We start from the raw sequence: 19688 nt of genomic DNA on the forward strand, positions 1-19688 counted from the left end.
TCTATTAAGTCTAGTATTATTAACAAAATATACGGTTTTGTTAATGACACATGCATACGACAACATGTCTGTCACAGCTCTGACAGACATACAGTGAGGGAAAAAAGTATTTGATCCCCTGCTGATTTTGTATGTTTGCCCACTGACAAAGAAATGATCAGTCTATAATTTTAATGGTAGGGTTATTTGAACAGTGAGAGACAGAATAACAACAACAAAAATCCTGAAACACGCATGTCAAAAATGTTATAAATTGATTTGCATTTTAATGAGGGAAATAAGTATTTGACCCCCTCTCAATCAGAAAGATTTCTGGCTCCCAGGTGTCTTTTATACAGGTAACGAGCTGAGATTAGGAGCACACTCTTAAAGGGAGTACTCTTAATCTCAGCTTGTTACCTGTATAAAAGATACCTGTCCACAGAAGCAATCAATCAATCAATCAGATTGCAAACGCTCCACCATGGCCAAGACCAAAGAGCTCTCCAAGGATGTCAGGGACAAGATTGTAGACCTACACAAGGCTGGAATGGGCTACAAGACCATCGCCAAACAGCTTGGTGAGAAGGTGACAACAGTTGGTGCGATTATTCGCAAATGGAAGAAACACAAAATAACTGTCAATCTCCCTCGGCCTGGGGCTCCATGCAAGATCTCACCTCGTGGAGTTGCAATGATCATGAGAACGGTGAGGAATCAGCCCAGAACTACACAGGAGGATCTTGTCAATGATCTCAAGGCAGCTGGGACCATAGTCACCAAGAAAACAATTGGTAACACACTACGCCGTGAAGGACTGAAATCCTGCAGCGCCCACAAGGTCCCCCTGCTGAAGAAGTTTGCCAATGAACATCTGAATGACTCAGAGGAGAACTGGGTGAAAGTGTTGTGGTCAGATGAGACCAAAATCGAGCTCTTTGGCATCAACTCAACTCGCCGTGTTTGGAGGAGGAGGAATGCTGCCTATGACCCCAAGAACACCATCCCCACCGTCAAACATGGAGGTGGAAACATTATGCTTTGGGGGTGTTTTTCTGCTAAGGGGACAGGACAACTTCACTGCATCAAAGGGACGATGGACGGGGCCATGTACCGTCAAATCTCGGGTGAGAACCTCCTTCCCTCAGCCAGGGCATTGAAAATGGGTCGTGGATGGGTATTCCAGCATGACAATGACCCAAAACACACGGCCAAGGCAACAAAGGAGTGGCTCAAGAAGAAGCACATTAAGGTCCTGGAGTGGCCTAGCCAGTCTCCAGACCTTAATCCCATAGAACATCTGTGGAGGGAGCTGAAGGTTTGAGTTGCCAAACGTCAGCCTTGAAACCTTAATGACTTGGAGAAGATCTGCAAAGAGGAGTGGGACAAAATCCCTCCTGAGATGTGTGCAAACCTGGTGGCCAACTACAAGAAACGTCTGACCTCTGTGATTGCCAACAAGGGTTTTGCCACCAAGTACTAAGTCATGTTTTGCAGAGGGGTCAAATACTTATTTCCCTCATTAAAATGCAAATCAATTTATAACATTTTTGACATGCGTTTTTCTGGATTTTTTTGTTGTTATTCTGTCTCTCACTGTTCAAATAAACCTACCATTAAAATTATAGACTGATCATGTCTTTGTCAGTGGGCAAACGTACAAAATCAGCAGGGGATCAAATACTTTTTTCCCTCACTGTACATACCCCGCCAGACATATCACCAGGGGTCTCTTCACAATCCCCAAGTCCAAAACAAATTCAAGGCAATGCACAGTATTGTACAGAGCTATAGTTACATGGAACGCCCTTCCATCTCAAATTACCAAAGCAAACCGCAAAATCAGCTTTTAAAAAACGAATAAAACATCTTACAGCACAAGGCCCCTAGCTGACCTAAATAACTTCTATGTCTATGTAAAGTAATATGTTTTTCCTAAGGGTCCTTTTCTATTTTTCTATTTAGTTTGAATGTATGTTGCGCTGTTCTTGAGCTGTTCTTGTCTATTATTGTTCTGTATTATGTCATGTTTTATTTATTTTTTGGACCCCAGGAAGAGTAGCTGCTGCTTTTGCAACAGCTAATGGGGATCCAAATAAAATCCTAAACACTCCTTCTGTTCTCTCTTCCCTTCGTCTTACCTGCAGTGTCTTCCCTAGGCCCATGCAGTGGGCCAGTAAGCAGCCTGATCCAGGGGTTGAATTGGCCTTCTTCACAGACTCACAACAACAGTCCCAGATAAACTGGACACCTGTCAAAAGGAAGAGATACAGCAAATTGAAGGGACAATGTTGTATTTGCCACTGTATGTTAATTATTGTATGTATTGGATTTGTACAACTGAAATAAAAACCGAGACTTACCATCCACCTGGTGAGGCTTGAGCCTGGTCACCAGGTTCCTGTGCACCTGGATGAGTGGCTCCCTGGTCCCCTCATCCTGATCCAAGACGAGCTTAGTGGTGATGGGACATGCCACTTTAGACATCTCGTCATCAATAACAATCACCTGTGAGGAAACCACCATTAGACCAAAACTGATCATATAAACCATATATAGATATAATATATAATTTATTCAAATAAAATAAAATAGAGTAACAGTATGATATTTCTGAGAGAGCATGGTTTCTACAGTGAGTGTGCATGGAGAGGGTCAGCTGTGTGTAGTGTACCTCTCTGAAGTCCTCCCTCTGCTCTCTTTCTGCCAGGCGTCTGCGTCTCTCCTCCTCCTCCTTCAGGGCTCTCTGAGTCTCTGAGCGGAGGTGCTCATCTACAATGATCCTGCGGATCTTCTTGCGGCCCTTAGGTGTACCTTTGTTGTCGCCTTCCTCTCCGTCCTTCTCTTCATCATCACTCTGTTTAGATAGATCAGGAGATCACCAGCACAACAACGCTTTTACCAGTAAAAAAACATACAATTTAACATTTAGCACCTGATAATACACAAACAGAAAACAAGAATAGCAGAATAATCATCATACCTCTCAGAAATCCAATAGTTGCACATCAATAAGTTATTAAGAAGAATATAAAAAGGCAACTGACAATGCAAAGGTAAAATGAGATGGCGACATCCACTAGTGATTACCTTATCGACACTGGAGTCAGACAGCACAATATATGAGGGTTGCTGCTTCTTCTGTAGATAACTACGGACTGATTCCCTCTCGACTCTAGAGGTAGATGAGCTAAGGAGACAAAAGAGCACAAAGATATTTCACTAAATAAAGAATGCAACCACAATTACATGTAATGATGACAGAAAACACAAGGTTTCCTTCCTGGTTAGCAGCATTGACAAAACAAATAAGGAGACGTCTTACCTTTTGGGCTTCTGTTCATTGCCCTCATTCTCTGATTGGCTCAGCTCTTCACTCATACCAGACTCTTCCTGCTCTGATTGGCTATTATCAGCACTACTCTGGCTATCCAATGTCTCACCTGAGGCGATGGACGAAAGCAGAGAATTAGTTCACTGAGTAATAGGACCAACTCCAAAACTAGTCTAGGGCACTGATGGTATCCAATCATAAAGTCGTTCCACAGAACCCATCCCACACACACCTTCGGTTCTTCTAGACTTCTTGACTTTCTGCTCATTCCCATTTTCTTTAGCTGTTTTCCGACCATTTGGATTTCCATCGTCAAGGCTGAGCTTGTGGCGTAGCAGACTGTGTCTGTGACGAGTTTTACTGGACTCGGAGTCAGAGGTCAAACTGGAGGTCTCCCCTGCAGCAGAAACAACATGGTGTATTATAGGAGGACATCATATTCCTATAGTGAATGTTAATTAAACCTGTACACTAATAAGCAGTGACACAGGGTGATGTCTTAGATCACCACAATTACAATATGGGCCTACTTTAAAATGCCCAGTTACTAAGAAACAGGTCATGTCAGGACAGTATTTCAGCCTAATGACTAATCTCAAAATAAACAAATGTGAAATTGTAGTGGAGTTAAGGAGGGATCACTTACCATTCTCATCTGAGCTTTCATCTTTCCCATCTTCCTGTGCCTTCTCTCCCCTGTCAGATTCATCATCCTGTGATGACTCCTCGTCTGAAGAGAAATCCTCCCCCGATGAGTAGTTGGCTTTGATTTGGGCCAAAAGCATTTTCTTAGCGATTCTTTCAGAAGCAAGGAAGAGAGGGAAAAGGGACCGGAGGATCATTTTAATGATCATCACATCAAATCCAACAAGCCCTGCTTAATAGGTTTATTCTCTAAAGGAACTTGTCTTAGATAGGAATTTACAATCAAGACGCAGGATTTCACCTTAAACTTAACAATATCACCAGGATATACATTTATTCTAGAATTAATGAAAATAATGTAACTTTAGCTATTCTAGTACTTTGCAGTCCCTGACCTGTAAACAACCGACAATTTAATGTATTTCTTTACTGATGTAAATATCTGTTATAATGTGACCAAATAGACAGAGCTGAAATGCTCTGTCAAAGACCATTTCACTTAATTTCATCTTAAAAACGCAACACATTGAGGAGTCAAAGGCCAGATAACCTAACTGCCTTCTAAGCACATTTGAATCAACCCCTCCCCTCCATAACAAACATCTAAGACTGATCACTCCCAAGATTAACAAACCTGGTCCTATATAGAATAATGAAGACATACGAGACATTATAAAGGGTATTAATTTATTACAACGGATAGTTTCTCTTACAGAATTCAGTCAATAACAAAAGTAAGAACATATCCTTGGTCTGACGCATGCTCTACAAGTAACAGGCCTTTAACAATACAGCACCTCAGAGCTAAAGACAACATCATTATTAATTCAATTTGGAAAAAAGTTCTTCCAACCACTTTTTTTTTTAGGTGGTATGCAAGAAATAGTTTGTGAAGGGTAAAGAAAAAACAAAAAAACAACTGGGTCAAAATGGTTTTGTAGGACTTTTTACGAAGTTCAATATTCTGTGAAATACATGCATCTATTTACACATGAATATGTTTTGCAGAAACAATCCTTTTGGCAGATAGTAATAGTTGAACGAAGCCTCGGACGACCCTCAGCGAGAAGTACGTGTACATGATGAGGGCCCCTCATATGAGGCAGTATCAAAACAGCAGCGGCCGGCAACAGCCTGGGCCTGAGGCCTTACCACAAGTGTTTAAACTGGGAAGAGAGAAAATGGAAGAAGAAAAAGACACTTCACTACAGACAACACGCCTCCTCGTCTCACAGCAACGTTGTAAGGCTGACCTCAGAGGTCACAAGAGGACACAAAGTTGAGGTTGAATAAAATACATTACAACCATTCTACAGGACCAGCTTTCCGAGCTGTTGCCTTTAGGCTTAAGGCATCGAGCTCCTCCAAAGTAAAATGCAATTGCATTAAATTAGCAGTTTTTAAATAATTTAAAATGTAGGTAAACGGCCAATAAATGTGGCCTTGCATGCAAAACAAACATTAAAATACTCTAAATATGATTATGCAATTAGTATAACAAACAAAGCATACAAGAAATGCAGCTTGTTGCCTGTGGTGAAAAAAGGCACAAAACAAAGTATATCAAATGCAGTACAGTAGGTAGGGTCTTATAATCAGTGTCTTTGGTATACTGCTGTTTAGTCCTCTTTCTCTGCTAAGCCCTCAACCTGGTCAGAAGCGATAATCATATTTTAAAGATTCAATCAAGCAGAATAGATTGTTTTCCAGTCTGTTCAGAGAATCACTGGATAGTCAACCCATCGTATTAGTACTCAACAGTGTCAGAATAGCAGCGCAAAATACAGCCACCACACCACTGGCATTTTGCACATGAACTTCAAATATATCAAGACAAAAATCTTCCATACAGTAACCATACAACAACACAATTACCAAATACTAGCAGTAACGTGTATGCTTTTACACTGCCTTAGAGAAATGGGCAACATCCAGCAGCCACAAGGGTGCAGTCATGTACAATACTGCCACCCTAAAGAATGCCTGAGCATGAGCTGACCATTAGGGGATGTCTAATATGAGGGTTGGGGTCCAAATCCCAGTCAGTTCAGAAATGACATCAAACTCCATGATGACCAATTCCCAGTGATAGGAATGTAATTCACCCCTAGTATAGTGAAAGATAAATATATCCAGATCTGAAAATTAAGTCTAAGGGTATGTTCAGATGTGTATTCGTTCAGATGTGTATTCAGTACCCTGGTGTGGTTTATTCGCTTTTTTATTAGTTTTAACCAGTTTAGGATGTGCTTTGCTAAAAACAAAAATTCTACATAGACATAAGCTTTCTGGCTTGTTCTTATGCGGAGCAAAACTCAACGCAACTTGTACTACCATCAAACCATAGATCAAGAATCAGAATCCAGATTCAAATGAGTGCACCCTAACATATATATATATATAAAAAATAGTATAATCACACTATTTACAAATAATGCAATCAATACCTTTAACATGGCTTAAAATATGTTTTAATATACAGTATACCGTTATTTATTTGGTAAAAAATAAAAAGAATACTGTCTGTGGAAGAAAGGATGACTTACAGTATTGTTGACAAATGAGAAACTATGAGATATAAAATAATTTGTTTAATCTGTTTTAATAAGTGCATCAGGCTTTTGTGCAAACTAATACAATAACCAGCATTTCCCCTCTTAATCACCTTGAAATGCACAGACATGGACAAATGATGCCACATTCTGCTAATAGACAACTGACATTTAACTTTAAATTTAAAAGAAATATTAAATTAAAGAAAAGGTCAATGAAAACACAGTGGCATAAGTGGCCTATCATTCATAACACAGCCTTAGCAAGGTATGAGGAGGGGTTTCTCCCTGTGCTTGACACGGTACCTCTGTGCTCTACACTAGAAATTGTATGGGATAGCTGCTGGTTTACTGCAGCTGCGGGTTGGACGAGACGGTATTGATTGGGAAGGGGTCTTGAGAACGGAGGAGTCACCATTATTAGCACTCGACTTAGAGCTCCGTGGCGTGGCCTTTCTCCCGCGCCTAGGGTGTGTTACAAACGCTAAGTCCATTCGTTCGGAACCATACCTATTTTCTGGATCGTCATCATCTTCTGCTGCCCAAGAAGGCCCAGACCGGGGCTGCTCTTCATCGCCTACAGAGTGAGAGTACAAAAAACAGAGAAGGTCAGCTCAACATTTGCCAATGAGGAAATCTACATGGCTACCTTAAAAGGGTTGAAATACAGCTCATAAATGCAGTGCTTTGCAGAGAAAGTGAGAGACCAACTCACCAGACGACTGGTGGAAAGCTGCTGCCCCCAGTAAGGCCACCTCCTCAGTGATGGGCTTGATCTTCTGGTCACCACTGTCGTCGCTAGATTCAGAATCCTGGTAGCCCTCTTCTTGACTGGAAGAGGATGGCGTCTGCTTTGTTCTCTGCTGGGACCGAGGTGTGCTTTTAGGCTTGGTTACCTGGGTACTACCCTCCTTGCTGGATGAAGATTCATCCTCTTTCTTGACCTTCCGAGGTCTGCCCAGGGGCCTATGTTGCGGACTATCCTTGCTGGGGGTAGGTTCAGCATCTCTCTTAACCTTCCGAGGCCTCCCCCTGGGCCTGCTCATAGTCTTGATCTCCTTCTGCAGGTCTGGATCGTCACTGGAGGAGTCAGAGGAGCGGTCTTGCACCTTGCGTTTGCGGACCACTCTTTCTGGAGAGAGGGGCGTGTTCTTCTTCAGGCCGAAGAGGCATTTCTTGGTCACGCTCCGATGGTCTCCATCGTCACTCCCGGCTTCGTCTGAACTGCGAGCCATGGCCGCCCGCTGAAGGACAGCAGGGACCTCATCGGAGTCAGAGTCTTCAATTCCTCTCCCAAGCCCTCCCTCGTCAGCTCCTTGAGGCACTTCAACATTGGGGCTGGTGTCAGGGTCTGACTCACCCTCGCTGTCAGGGCCTGAGGGGGTAGGCTTGGTCTTGCCCTCACCTGGCCTGCGTAAGGGCGTGGTCTTTACCCGAGGTGAGCGTCTATTCTCTGGTTCCTCTTCCAGTTCCAGCACCAGAGATTCGCTTCCCTCCTCAGCAGATTCATACTCCTCTTCTGTTGCAGGTTCAATAGATTCACAGTCTCCCTCCCGTTCATCCACTTTCTCTTTGATTTCTTCCTCCTCCAACTCCTTTTCCTCCTCCAACTCCACTTCTAACTCTGGGGGGCCAGAGAGTGGCTCTTTTTCAACAGGGACAGGTGTAAGTTGCACCACCAGTTGTTTTGTCACGTTGGAAGGATCTTCTCCGGGCTTGGAGTTTTTCCGCGGCCTGCCTCTACCTCGACGGGGCATTATCTCTGTGCCAAGGACACCTTTCATTTCACTTGAGGATGAAGGCCTTTCATCGTCTGTAAAGCCCTTAGAGTCTGAATCATTCTCTTCCAAATGTTCAGCGGCAATTTTCTTTAAGTAATGCAGGCAATTTTTATCAGCAATGTCCATTTCCACGCAACCCTCTTGTGCTTGTTGACTTGCATCAGTGTCATAAAACGTGGGGTTTTCCCCATCATTTGGCAGACCCATCTCATTGAACTCCTCCAAAAGGGCTTCCTCCAGAGCTGTGTGGGACTTCTTTAGACCCTTCAGTACTGACTGGAAAGTCTTCAGGTATTGTCGCTTTAACTGCATTCCACCTTGAATGAACTTCATGAAAGTTGTGTTTACAGTGTTTGTAGAGTCCACAAGGTTTTTTGCCTTTTTGGCCATCTCCTCTGGAATTTGAAGGGTGTTGTAGTTGAACACCACATGACCATCCATGCCACTATGGTTCCAATGACCCACGGGAATGTTTTGAGAATGCCTGGGATGGGAGTCATAATGTCCAGATTTGCCCTCGCCTCTGCCCCTCTTGCGGTGGTCTTGCCACAAACTCCCCAGGTTGTCAAGGACGTTGTCACAGGCGACGACCAGGTCCAGAAGAGGCTCTGGGCTGCATACGTAGCAGTACCACTTACTCTCCTCATCCAGGATGCCAGACAGCTCCTTTCGCCCCAGGTTACGCAAAATGCATTTCTTACAGAAGGCGTTGGGGCAAAAGTCGCAGCAGATCAGGTTTCCCCCCTCTGCACACCATCTGTAAGAAGCAAATATAATAGATTGAAGTAATGATTAACGTAACAACCTGTATGTTTATTAACATTTCAGGATTTGTTAAATAGGAGAACCACCCCATCGTACCTGCACTGTTCGTCCATGCCATCACAATCCTTGCTGATGTCATCACTTGAGTAATACTTGAAACAAGACTGAGAAAATAATAAGACAATAAGGAACAGAGCCCCCAAAAATGTAGCTGAGCTCAACAAAATATTATTGGAGAATGACCATTTTAAACAATGTAATGTTAAGCCTATATACACACTCACTAAACTAAAATATAAATGCAACATGTAAAGTATTGGTCCCATGTTTCATGAGCTGAAATAAAAGATCCCAGAAATGTTCCATAGGCACAAAAAGCTTATTTCCCTCAAATTTGGTGCACAAATGTGTTTACATCCCTGTTAGTGACCATTTCTCCTTTGCCAAGATAATCCATCCACCTGACTGGTGTGGCATATCAAGAAGCTGATTAAACAGCATGATCATTAGTTGACTGGTCGATTATTTGGTCGTTAGGCTGTTGTTCGACAGAGATTGTTTTAGTCGAGCAGTAACAAATGTATATATGTTCCCCTCTCAGTGAACTAATCCATTGCAGAGGCCTAGACCAAAAGCCAATTTATTCTTGATTCGAAAATGTGGTCGGCGGCTCCATATGGAGGGTGTGACACAATTGCGGAGACTCCAGAGGCCAAATCGAGCTCTGTACCGCATCGCCATGCGCCTCCCAAATGTTTTAACAATGCGGAGGGCTCTGTATTGCTCCGCATTGACATGATTGGTTGGGGCGGTATATCCTGTATAAACAAACTCACTTCCTTGACAACAGCTTTGCACTGCTCCGCGAAGCGCAATAAGTATGAATGCCCTGACTTCTGCTGAGGCCATATCACAGTAAATACTGCATGGCCAATGCAGACATGTGATTGACCATGCGCCCAGATGAACAATGCACTTCTCTCCAGAATGCGCTCTCCCGCCAATTTGTGCACATTCATTGTTTCATAACTTCATTGTGTGAATTGTTTGCGTTTGATTGTTAGTGTATATTCTCCATGACATATATCACCAGTAGTACATTTACCGTTAATTTCTATAATTTCTAATCTACAATGTTTGTTACTTTGGTTACAGTCATTTCTTTTAATGCATTCAATATTATTATTCCCGTCTTCCTGTTCTCATTGTCGGAGTGGACACATTGTTTGCAGAGTGCACAACCTATGCTATACTTGTGAGAAACAACTTTTGGTTTATTTAATTCCATTCACGAGTTGTCAATTTAGTCTTTGTCTTTTGTTTGGTGCGCTCCTCCTGTCAATGTTAAGTAAGGACGCGCACGCATTGAAGTAGGCCTATAGGCTACCTGGCCTGCAAGCAAATGTAGGCATATAAATGTGCCCATTTGGGGATCTGATAGTATTTCTGATTGGCTTAACGCACCACCACTAATGACCTGTGGAGCTTCTCAAAGTAATGTTTTCTTCACATCAAACAGCAAGCAAACAAAGTCTGTTTTTACATCCATTGAGAATTACAATAGCTCCTCAATGTATTTGAAAAATCTTTCCAGCTCTCTCCCTTTCGATAACCACTCAGCGTGAAAGGGAAAAAATCTCATGCTCTGATCCAGTGGAAACTAGACAAAATAGGCTTCTTATCAGTGCTTGACTTGGACTGAAATAGGTTCCGGTACTCATTTTGGATGCTGGTACTGTTTATATTTAGGTGCAGGAGCTCCACAATACTTTTTAGCTAATATTCTGTAAGAGGAACAGGAGCTTAAGCAGCAGAAAATTTGAGGTGCCGGTACTCAGCTCAGGTGAGCTCCTGCCCAAGTCAAGCACTGCTTCTTATCCCTTGCGCAAATAGCCTACAGCTGTGTCTGTCCCGAGCTCACTGGCGCGGGAAACTGAGGACCCAGAATATTTTACACAATGTTGCAAGTTCGCTAGAGCAAGCTTCGGCTGGACCCATTGATACAATGTTTCAAGTTCGTTGCAGACAGGCCATGTGTAGCCAATCTGATTTATAGGATTTTTTTTTTTTTATCAGGATATTTTCTACCTGCAATGTTTTTATTTGTTGGCTCTATGTAAGCTATTTTTACATAGTTGGCAATAGAAGTTACTTTCGATGTTTGTATCATTTTCATTTAGATAGAATTTTGATTAACCACATGACAATGATTTTGAGATATGAAGACGTTATTATAAATTAAATGAAACTTTCACTAAAATGTGCATATGAACACCATAACTGGTACGCAGATCAGTAGAAATGTTAAGATAAATGGCTTTCCACATGAGAAAGGTTGCCGACTCCTCACGTAGCCTCTTACCGGCAACTTCAGGAGAGTAATGGGAGAATCTGCGAAAGCCAGCAGGAGCAGGAGGAGAATAGTTGGGTCAGGTTACGTATTTTTTATATTTTTATCTGGTTATCTAGATCTCTGGCACCCTCGAGGCATCAAACCGTAAGCTTAAAGCATCAGACAAGCTCAATGCATATAGTTGATTTTATTAAAACACATAGGGTGTGTCTATATATGGAAAAATACACGTTTAAAAATGTCGAGCAATTGATTGAACAGACGACTTTCGGTCGACCAAGATTTATTTTTTTGTCGGGGACAGCCCTAATCATTACACAGACCACGTTTGCTGATGTCAACTTTGTGAACAGAGTGCCCCATGGTGGCATTATGGTAAGAGCAGCATAAGCTACGGACAACAAACACAATTGCATTTCATAGACGGCAATTTAAATGCACAGAGATACCGTGACGAGATCCATTGTCGTGCATGATAATGCACGTCCCCAGCTATTGAAGGAGTGGGACAACATTCCACAGGCCACAATCAACAGCCTGAAACTCTACGTGAAGGAGATGTCGCACTGCATGAGGCAAATGGTGGTCACACCAGATACATACAGGTTCTGATCCATGCCCGTACTTTTTCTTTTTTCTTTTTAAGGTATCTGTGACCAACATATGCATATCTGTACTACCAGTCATGTGAAATCCATAGATTAGGGTCTAATTTATTTATTTAAATTGACTGATTTGCTTATATGAACTGTAACTCAGTAAAATCTTTGACATTGTTGCGTTTATATTTTTGTTCATTATAATTGACCCAATCTTTGACAGACCCAGGATCCCCTCACCTTGCAAATTAGTACTTTGAGTACTGGATGCTGATAGAAGGAGTCCCTCTGGAAGTGGTTAACTTGCTGGCCACAGGCTGTACAGCTAACAATCTCCAAGTGTCCTCCTACAAACACACAATCGATCAATCAATGCTTCTAAATCTACATTGCTTGCTCTTTGGGGTTTTAGGCTGGCTAACTAAAACGCATAATTCCCGAAGTGAGGATGGCTTTCATCTTCAGCAGTGATGAATTAACTAACTTTTTCCATGAAGAGATCATGATTCTTAGAAAGCAAATTACGGACTCCTCTTTGAATCTGCGTATTTCTCCAAAGCTCAGTTGTCCTGAGTCTGCACAGAACTGCAGACTAGGATCAATGGAGACACACGTTTTTTTAATCCTGTATCTCTTGACACATTCATGAAAATAGTAATGGCCGCTAAACCTTCAAGCTGCATACTGGACCCTAACCCAACAAAACTACTGAAAGAGCTACTTCCCGTGCTTGGCCCTCCTATGTTGAACATAGTAAATGGCTCCTTATCCTCCAGATGTGTACCAAACTCACTAAGTGGCAGTAATAAATCCTCTCCTGAAAAAGCCAAACCTTGAACAGGAAAATGCAAAAAAAATATCGGACTATATCAAATCTCCCATTCCTAAAAAATAAATAAATTAGAAAACTGTTGCACAGCAACTCACTGCGTTCTTGAAGACAAATAATGTACAGTGCATTCAGAAAGTATTCAGACCCCTCGACATTTTTACATTTTGTTACAGCTTTACTCTACAATTTATTAAATTAAATGTTTTCCTCATCAATCTACACACAATACCCTATAATGACAAAATGAACAGGTTTTTTGAAATTTTAGCAAATGTATTAAAAATAAAAAAACAGAAATACCTTATTTACATAAGTACCGTATTTTCCGCACTATAAGGTGCACTTAAAAGCCTTTAATTTTCTCAAAAAACGACAGTGCGCCTTATAATCCGGAGCGCCTTATATATGGATCAATTGGTTAATTGGTTGATCCATACTGGTTGTACACGGCTCTCAAGGCGCTCTGTCAAAATGTTTCAGTATGAAAAACCAATAAAACCAATTTAATAATAATGAAATGTTTCAGTACGACTGGTAAACTACAAAGCCGCACCGCTTGCAGCATTACGGCTACCGTAGTCAGTAAACACCGGTACTGTGCTTACTCACAGTCCAACACCACTTGTGTGTGTATAAAGACCCCAAAATGGCACCTTTCAAGAGACACGCTTACGACGCAGAGTTCAAGCTCAAGGCTGTCGGTCACGCAGTAGAATATGGGAATAGAGCAGCAGCGAGAGAATTCAACATTAATGAATCAATGGTACGGAAGTGGAGGAAGCAAGAAGATGACCTGCGCCAAGTAAAGAAGACTAAACAGAGTTTCCGAGGGAACAAAGCGAGATGGCCACAGTTAGAGGACAAACTCGAACAGTGGGTTGTTGAACAGAGAGCAGCAAGTAGAAGCGTCTACAGTCACTATTCGAATGAAGGCAACAGCGCTAGCACGGGACATGATCATCGATGAATTTCGAGGCGGTCCTTCTTGGTGCTTTCGTTTTATGAAAAGACGTAATCTCTCCATCCGCACACAAACTACCGTCTCGCAGCAACTGCCAAAAGATTACCAAGAAAAGCTGGTCACTTTCCGCGCATACTGCAAAAAGAAGATCACTGAAAAGAAGATCCGGCCAGAGCACATCACCAACATGGATGAGGTTCCACTCACCTTTGATATTCCCGTGAACCGCACTGTGGAGAAAACGGGGACCAGTACGGTGTCTGTACCCACCACAGGGATTGAGAAGTCATCCTTCACTGTAGTTCTCGCCTGCCAGGCTAATGGCCAGAAACTTCCACCCATGGTTATTTTCAAGAGGAAGACCTTGCCAAAAGAAAACTTTCCAGCCGGCGTCGTCATCAAAGCTAGCCCGAAGGGATGGATGGATGAGGAAAAGATGAGTGAGTGGCTGAGAGAAATTTACGTCAAGAGACCGGGTGGCTTTTTCCACACAGCTCCGTCCCTATTGATCTACGACTCCATGCGCGCCCATATCACCGATGCTGTCAAAAAACAAGTGAAGCAAACTAATTCGGAGCTTGCCGTCATTCCGGGTGGATTAACTAAAGAACTCCAGCCGCTAGATATTGGTGTCAACAGGGCGTTCAAAGCTAGACTGCGAGCTGCGTGGGAGCATTGGATGACAGAAGGCGAAGACACGTTCACCAAGACGGGGAGACAGTGCCGGGCGACTTACGCCACTATCTGCCAATGGATCGTGGATGCCTGGGCTGATATATCAGTCTCAACTGTGGTCCAAGCTTTCATGAAGGCAGGAATAATCTCTGAACTGCCAGGCAACAGCAGCAACACTGACTCGGATAATGACGAGAGGGAGCCGGGCAGGTTGGATGCCGTAGTCGCCCAACAGTTCAATTCGGACACTGAAGAAGAAGAATTCAAGGGATTCGGGGACGGGGAATGAACAGAAAAAGTGAGCTTTACGTGTTATACGTAACTGAACAATGTTGAGTTATGCACTAACGTTTGATTTAGTGGTATCAGACTGTTTCTTTTACTACGTTTACTGAATCAGGGAAAAGTTCCCCTCCACGTTTGGGAGAAGAGTGAGCAAGGCTGGGAGATATTGTTAATATGCACATTAACGTTTGAACAACGTTACCATGGGAGTGAACGGAGTTGTCAGAACGCTTAATAAAGTTTGACTTTATCTGACTGTTTTGTTGACATTCCCTTTAGCACAGCTCCATCTAGTGGATGCATAACGCAACCCCAGTCAAACGTTTGACTGCAGTATCTTCTATTCTATGCGCCTTATAATCCGGTGCGCCCTATATATGAAAACAGTTCTAAAATAGGCCATTCATTGAAGGTGCGCCTTATAATCCGGTGCGCCTTATAGTGCGGAAAATACGGTACTCAGACCTTTTGTTATGCGACACGAAATTGAGCTCAGGTGCATCCTGTTTCCATTTATCATCCTTGAGATGTTTCTACAACTTGATTGGAGTCCACCTGTGGTAAATTCAATTGATTGGACATGATTTGGAAAGGCACACACCTGTCTATATAAGGTCCCACAGCTGACAGTGCATGTCAGAGTAAAAACCAAGCCACGAGGTCGAAGGAATTGTCCGTAGAGCTCCGAGACAGAATTGTGTCGAGGCACAGATCTGGGGAAGGGTACCAAAAAATGTCTGCAGCATTGAAGGTTTCCAAAAACACAGTGGCTTCCATTATTCTTAAATGGAAGATGTTTGGAACCACCAAGACTCTTCCTAGAGCTGGCTGCCCGGCCAAACTGAGCAATCGAGAACCAAGAACCCAATGGTCACTATGACAGAGCTCCAGAGTTCCTCTGTGGAGATGGGAGAACCTTCCAGGACAACCATCTCTGCAGCACTCCACCAATCAGGCCTTTATGGTAGAGTGGCCAGACGGAAGCCACTCCTCAGTAAAAGGCACGACAGCCCACTTGGAGTTTGCCAAAAGGCACCTAAAGACTCTCAGACCATGAGAAACAAGATTCTCTGGTCTGATGAAACCAAGATGTAACTTTTTGGCCTGAATGCCAAGCATCACGTCTGGAGGAAACCTGGCACCATCCCTACGGTGAAGCATGGTGGTGGCAGCATCATGCTGTGGGGATGTTTTTCAGCGGCAGGGAATGGAAGATAAGTCAGGATCGAGGAAAAGATGAAAGGAGCAAAGTGCAGAGAGATCCTTGATGAAAACCTGCTCCAGAGCGCTCAGGACCTCAGACTGGGGGAACTGTATACCTTCCAACAGGACAACAACGACCCTAAGCACACAGTCAATACATTTTAGCAGACGCTCTTATCCAGAGCGACTTACAGTTAGTGAGTGCATACATTATTATTTTTTGTTTTAAAAAAATCATACTGGCCCCCCGTGGGAATCGAACCCACAACCCTGGCGCTGCAAACGCCATGCTCTACCAACTGAGCTACATCCCTGCCGGCCATTCCCTCCCATACCCTGGACGACGCTGGGCCAATTGTGCGCCGCCCCATGGGTCTCCCGGTCGCGGCCGGCTACGACAGAGCCTGGTTTCGAACCAGGATCTCTAGTGGCACAGCTAGCACTGCGATGCAGTGCCTTAGACCACTGCGCCACTCGGGAGATACACCACATGCAATGCAGGAGTGGCTTCGTGTTAGATTAATTTGTATTTTAAGAATAATGACTAAAGGATTTCACCCCAAATACAGTATAAATGTGTAAACTGTGTTAGAATTATCAACCCACTAACAGAGGGGGGCGGGACTAAACATTCCAGGGTGAAGGAGAAAGGTGGAAACTGTTTAAGAAAGCCTCCTAAAGGTGGGCGGAGCAAAGTGCCTTTGTGTGTCAAGGGGTATAAAACAGGAGGGTATGGGTTTTGGCGCCAGAGCTCTCCATGAATAAAAATACAGATCATTCTTGCTGGTTGTGGACCTTGAATCATTTATGATTAAAACCAGAGCCTTACAACCTCTGGTAATGATTCAAGCTTAGGTTGAATTAGAGATAGAAATTCTCTTAACACTTCGGGACAAGTTTCTGAATGTCCTTGAGTGGCCCAGCCAGAGCCCGGACTTGAACCCGATCGAACAGCTCTGGAGAGACTGGAGAGAAAATAGCTGTGCAGCGACGCTCCCCATCCAACCTGAGAGAGCTTGAGCTGATCTGCAGAGAAAAATGGGAGAAACTCCCCAAATTCAGGTGTGCCAAGCTTGTCGCGTCATACCCAAGAAGACTCGAGGCTGTAATGGCTGCCAAAGGTGCTTCAACAAAGTACTGAGTAAAGGGTCTGAATACTTATGTAAATGTACTATTTCCGTTTTTGTTTTTTTATAAATCTGCTAAAATTTCTAAAAACCTGTTTTTGCTTCATCATTATGGGGTATTGTGTGTAGATTTTATGTTTAGAATAAGGCTGTAACGTAACAACATTTTGAAAAAGTCAAGGGGGCCGAATACTTTCCCGAAGGCACTGTATACGAAACACTTCAGTCTGGTTTTCAACCCCATCATAGCACTGAGACTGCACTCATGAAGGTGGTAAATTACCTTTTAATAGCGTCAGAACAAGGCTCTGCATCTGTCCTCATGCTCCTAGACATTTTACATTTTAGTCATTTAGCAGACGCTCTTATCCAGAGTGCATACATTTTCATACTGGCCCCCCGTGGGAAAACGAACCCACAACCCTGGCGTTGCAAGCGCCATGCTCTACCATCACCACATTCTTTTTGAGAGATTGGAAACCCTAATTGGTCTACACGGACAAGTTCTTGCCTGGTTTAGATCTTATCTGTCGGAAAGATATCAGCTCGTCTCTGTGGATGGTTTGTCCTCTGACAAATCAATTGTAAGTTTCGGTGTTGCTCAAGGTTCCGTTTTAAGACCACTATTGTTTTCACTACCTCCTGGTGATGCCATTCGGAAACACAATGTCAACTTTCACTGCTATGCGGACGACACACAGCTGTACATTTCGACGAAACATGGTGAAGCCCCAAAATTGCCTTCCCTGGAAGCCTGTGTTTTAGACATAAGGAAGTGGATGGCGCCAAATGTTTTACTTTTAAACTCTGACAAAACAGAGATGCTTGTTCTAGGTCCCAAGAAACAAAGAGATCTGCTGTTGGATACGACAATTAATCTTGATGGTTATACAGTTGTCTCAATTAAAACTGAAGGACCTCGGCGTTACTCTGGACCCTGATCGCTCTTTTGACGAACGTATCAAGAATATTTCAAGGACAGCTTTTTTCCATCTTAGTAACATTGCAAAAATCAGAAACTTTTCGTAAAAAATTATGCAGAAAAGCTAATCCATGCTTTTGTCACTTCTAGATTAGACTCCTGCAATGCTCTACTCTCCGGCTACCCAGCTAAAGCACTAAATAAACCTCAGTTAGTGCTAAACACGGCTGCTAGAATCTTGACTAGAACCAAAAAAAAGATAATATTACAACAGTGCTAGTCTCTCTACACTGGCTTCCTGTTAAGGCTAGGGCTGATTTTAAGGTTTTACTGCTAACCTACAACGCTAACCTGGCCCAGGGGTGCGAAGGTGAACGGCAAGGCACTGGAGCGACGGACCGCCCTTTCTGTCTCTGCCTAGCTGGCTACCTTCTCTCCACTGGGATTCTCTGACCCTATTACGGGGGCTGAGTCACTGGCTTACTAGTGCTCTTCCATGCAGTCCCTAGGAAAAGTGCGTCAATTGAGTGTGTTGAGTCACTGACGTGATCTTCCTGTCCGGTTTTGCACCCCCTTGGTCCCGTGCGGTGGAGGAGATCTTTGTGGGCTATACTCAGCCTTGTCTCAGGGTAGTAAGTTGGTGGACTGTTGATATCCCTGTAGTGGTGTGGGGGTTGTGCTTTGGCAAAGTGGGTGGGGTTATATCCTGCCTGGTTGGCCCGTCTCTGCCTCCAGTATCTATGCTGCAATAGTCTATGTACCGGGGGGCTAGGGTCAGTCTTATATCTGGGGTAATTCTCCTGTCTTATCTGGTGTCCTGTGTGAATTTAAGTATGCTCCCTCTAATTCTCCATCTCCCCTCCCGGAGGACCTGAGCCTTAGGACCATGGCTCGGGACTACCTTGCCTGAAGACTCCTGGCTGTCCCCAGTCCACCTGGTCATGCTGCTGCTCCAGTTTCAACTGTTCTGCCTGCGGCTATGGAATCCTGACCTGTTCACCGGACGTGCTACCTTGTCCCGGACCTGCTGTTTTCAACTTTCTCGCTCTCTACCGCACCTGCTGTCTCGACCTCTGAATGCTTGGCTATGAAAAGCCAACTGACATTTATTCTGAGGTACTGACCTGTTGCACCCTGTACAACCACTGTGATTATTATTTGACCCTGCTGGTCATCTATGAACGTTTGAACATCTTGAAGAACAATCTGGCCTTAAATGGCCATGTAACTCTTATAATCTCCACCCGGCACAGCCAGAAGAGGACTGGCCACCCCTCAGAGCGTGGTTCCTCTAGGTTTCTTCCTAGGTTCCTGCCTTTCTAGGGAGTTTTTCCTCGCCACCGTGCTTCTACATCTGCATTGCTTGCCATTTGGGGTTTTAGGCTGGGTTTCTGTATAGCACTTTGTGACATCTGCTGATGTACAAAGGGCTTTATAAATCAATTTGATTGATTGATTACAAACATGCATTCATTTTCATTCTGCGGCACACTATTTTAGGGAAGAGGATATGCATTTTCATATTCATTCATGAAAGCTCACCTCCACGTCTCCTGGAAAAAACTCTCCTCAGATTACCAGATTTTCCGCAATGGAATTCTGGACCTCTGAAGTCATCTCTGACATTTTCCACCGGCTCAGGCCTCACCAGTACAGTGCCTTTGTGCATAAGACA

General features: G+C 43.5%; 1 protein-coding gene across 1 annotated transcript in view; it reads right to left on the reverse strand.

Moving 5' to 3' along the window:
* The window catches only part of LOC311142070 (transcriptional regulator ATRX-like), a 50927-nt gene that overhangs the window by 20897 nt on the left and 10342 nt on the right, over nucleotides 1-19688 (reverse strand). Inside the window, exons 6-17 of the mRNA XM_084177630.1 lie at nucleotides 19556-19672; nucleotides 12249-12355; nucleotides 9153-9220; nucleotides 7226-9048; nucleotides 7021-7087; nucleotides 3960-4111; nucleotides 3546-3710; nucleotides 3305-3422; nucleotides 3070-3169; nucleotides 2654-2836; nucleotides 2343-2487; nucleotides 2121-2230 (exon numbers count right to left, since the gene is read on the reverse strand). Of these exons, the coding sequence (XP_084033756.1) occupies nucleotides 2121-2230; nucleotides 2343-2487; nucleotides 2654-2836; nucleotides 3070-3169; nucleotides 3305-3422; nucleotides 3546-3710; nucleotides 3960-4111; nucleotides 7021-7087; nucleotides 7226-9048; nucleotides 9153-9220; nucleotides 12249-12355; nucleotides 19556-19672 (3155 nt within the window). The remainder of the gene's footprint in view (nucleotides 1-2120; nucleotides 2231-2342; nucleotides 2488-2653; nucleotides 2837-3069; nucleotides 3170-3304; nucleotides 3423-3545; nucleotides 3711-3959; nucleotides 4112-7020; nucleotides 7088-7225; nucleotides 9049-9152; nucleotides 9221-12248; nucleotides 12356-19555; nucleotides 19673-19688) is intronic.

Source organism: Coregonus lavaretus, assembly GCF_964263955.1.
Source record: "Coregonus lavaretus genome assembly, chromosome: 15".
NCBI lineage: Eukaryota > Metazoa > Chordata > Actinopteri > Salmoniformes > Salmonidae > Coregonus > Coregonus lavaretus.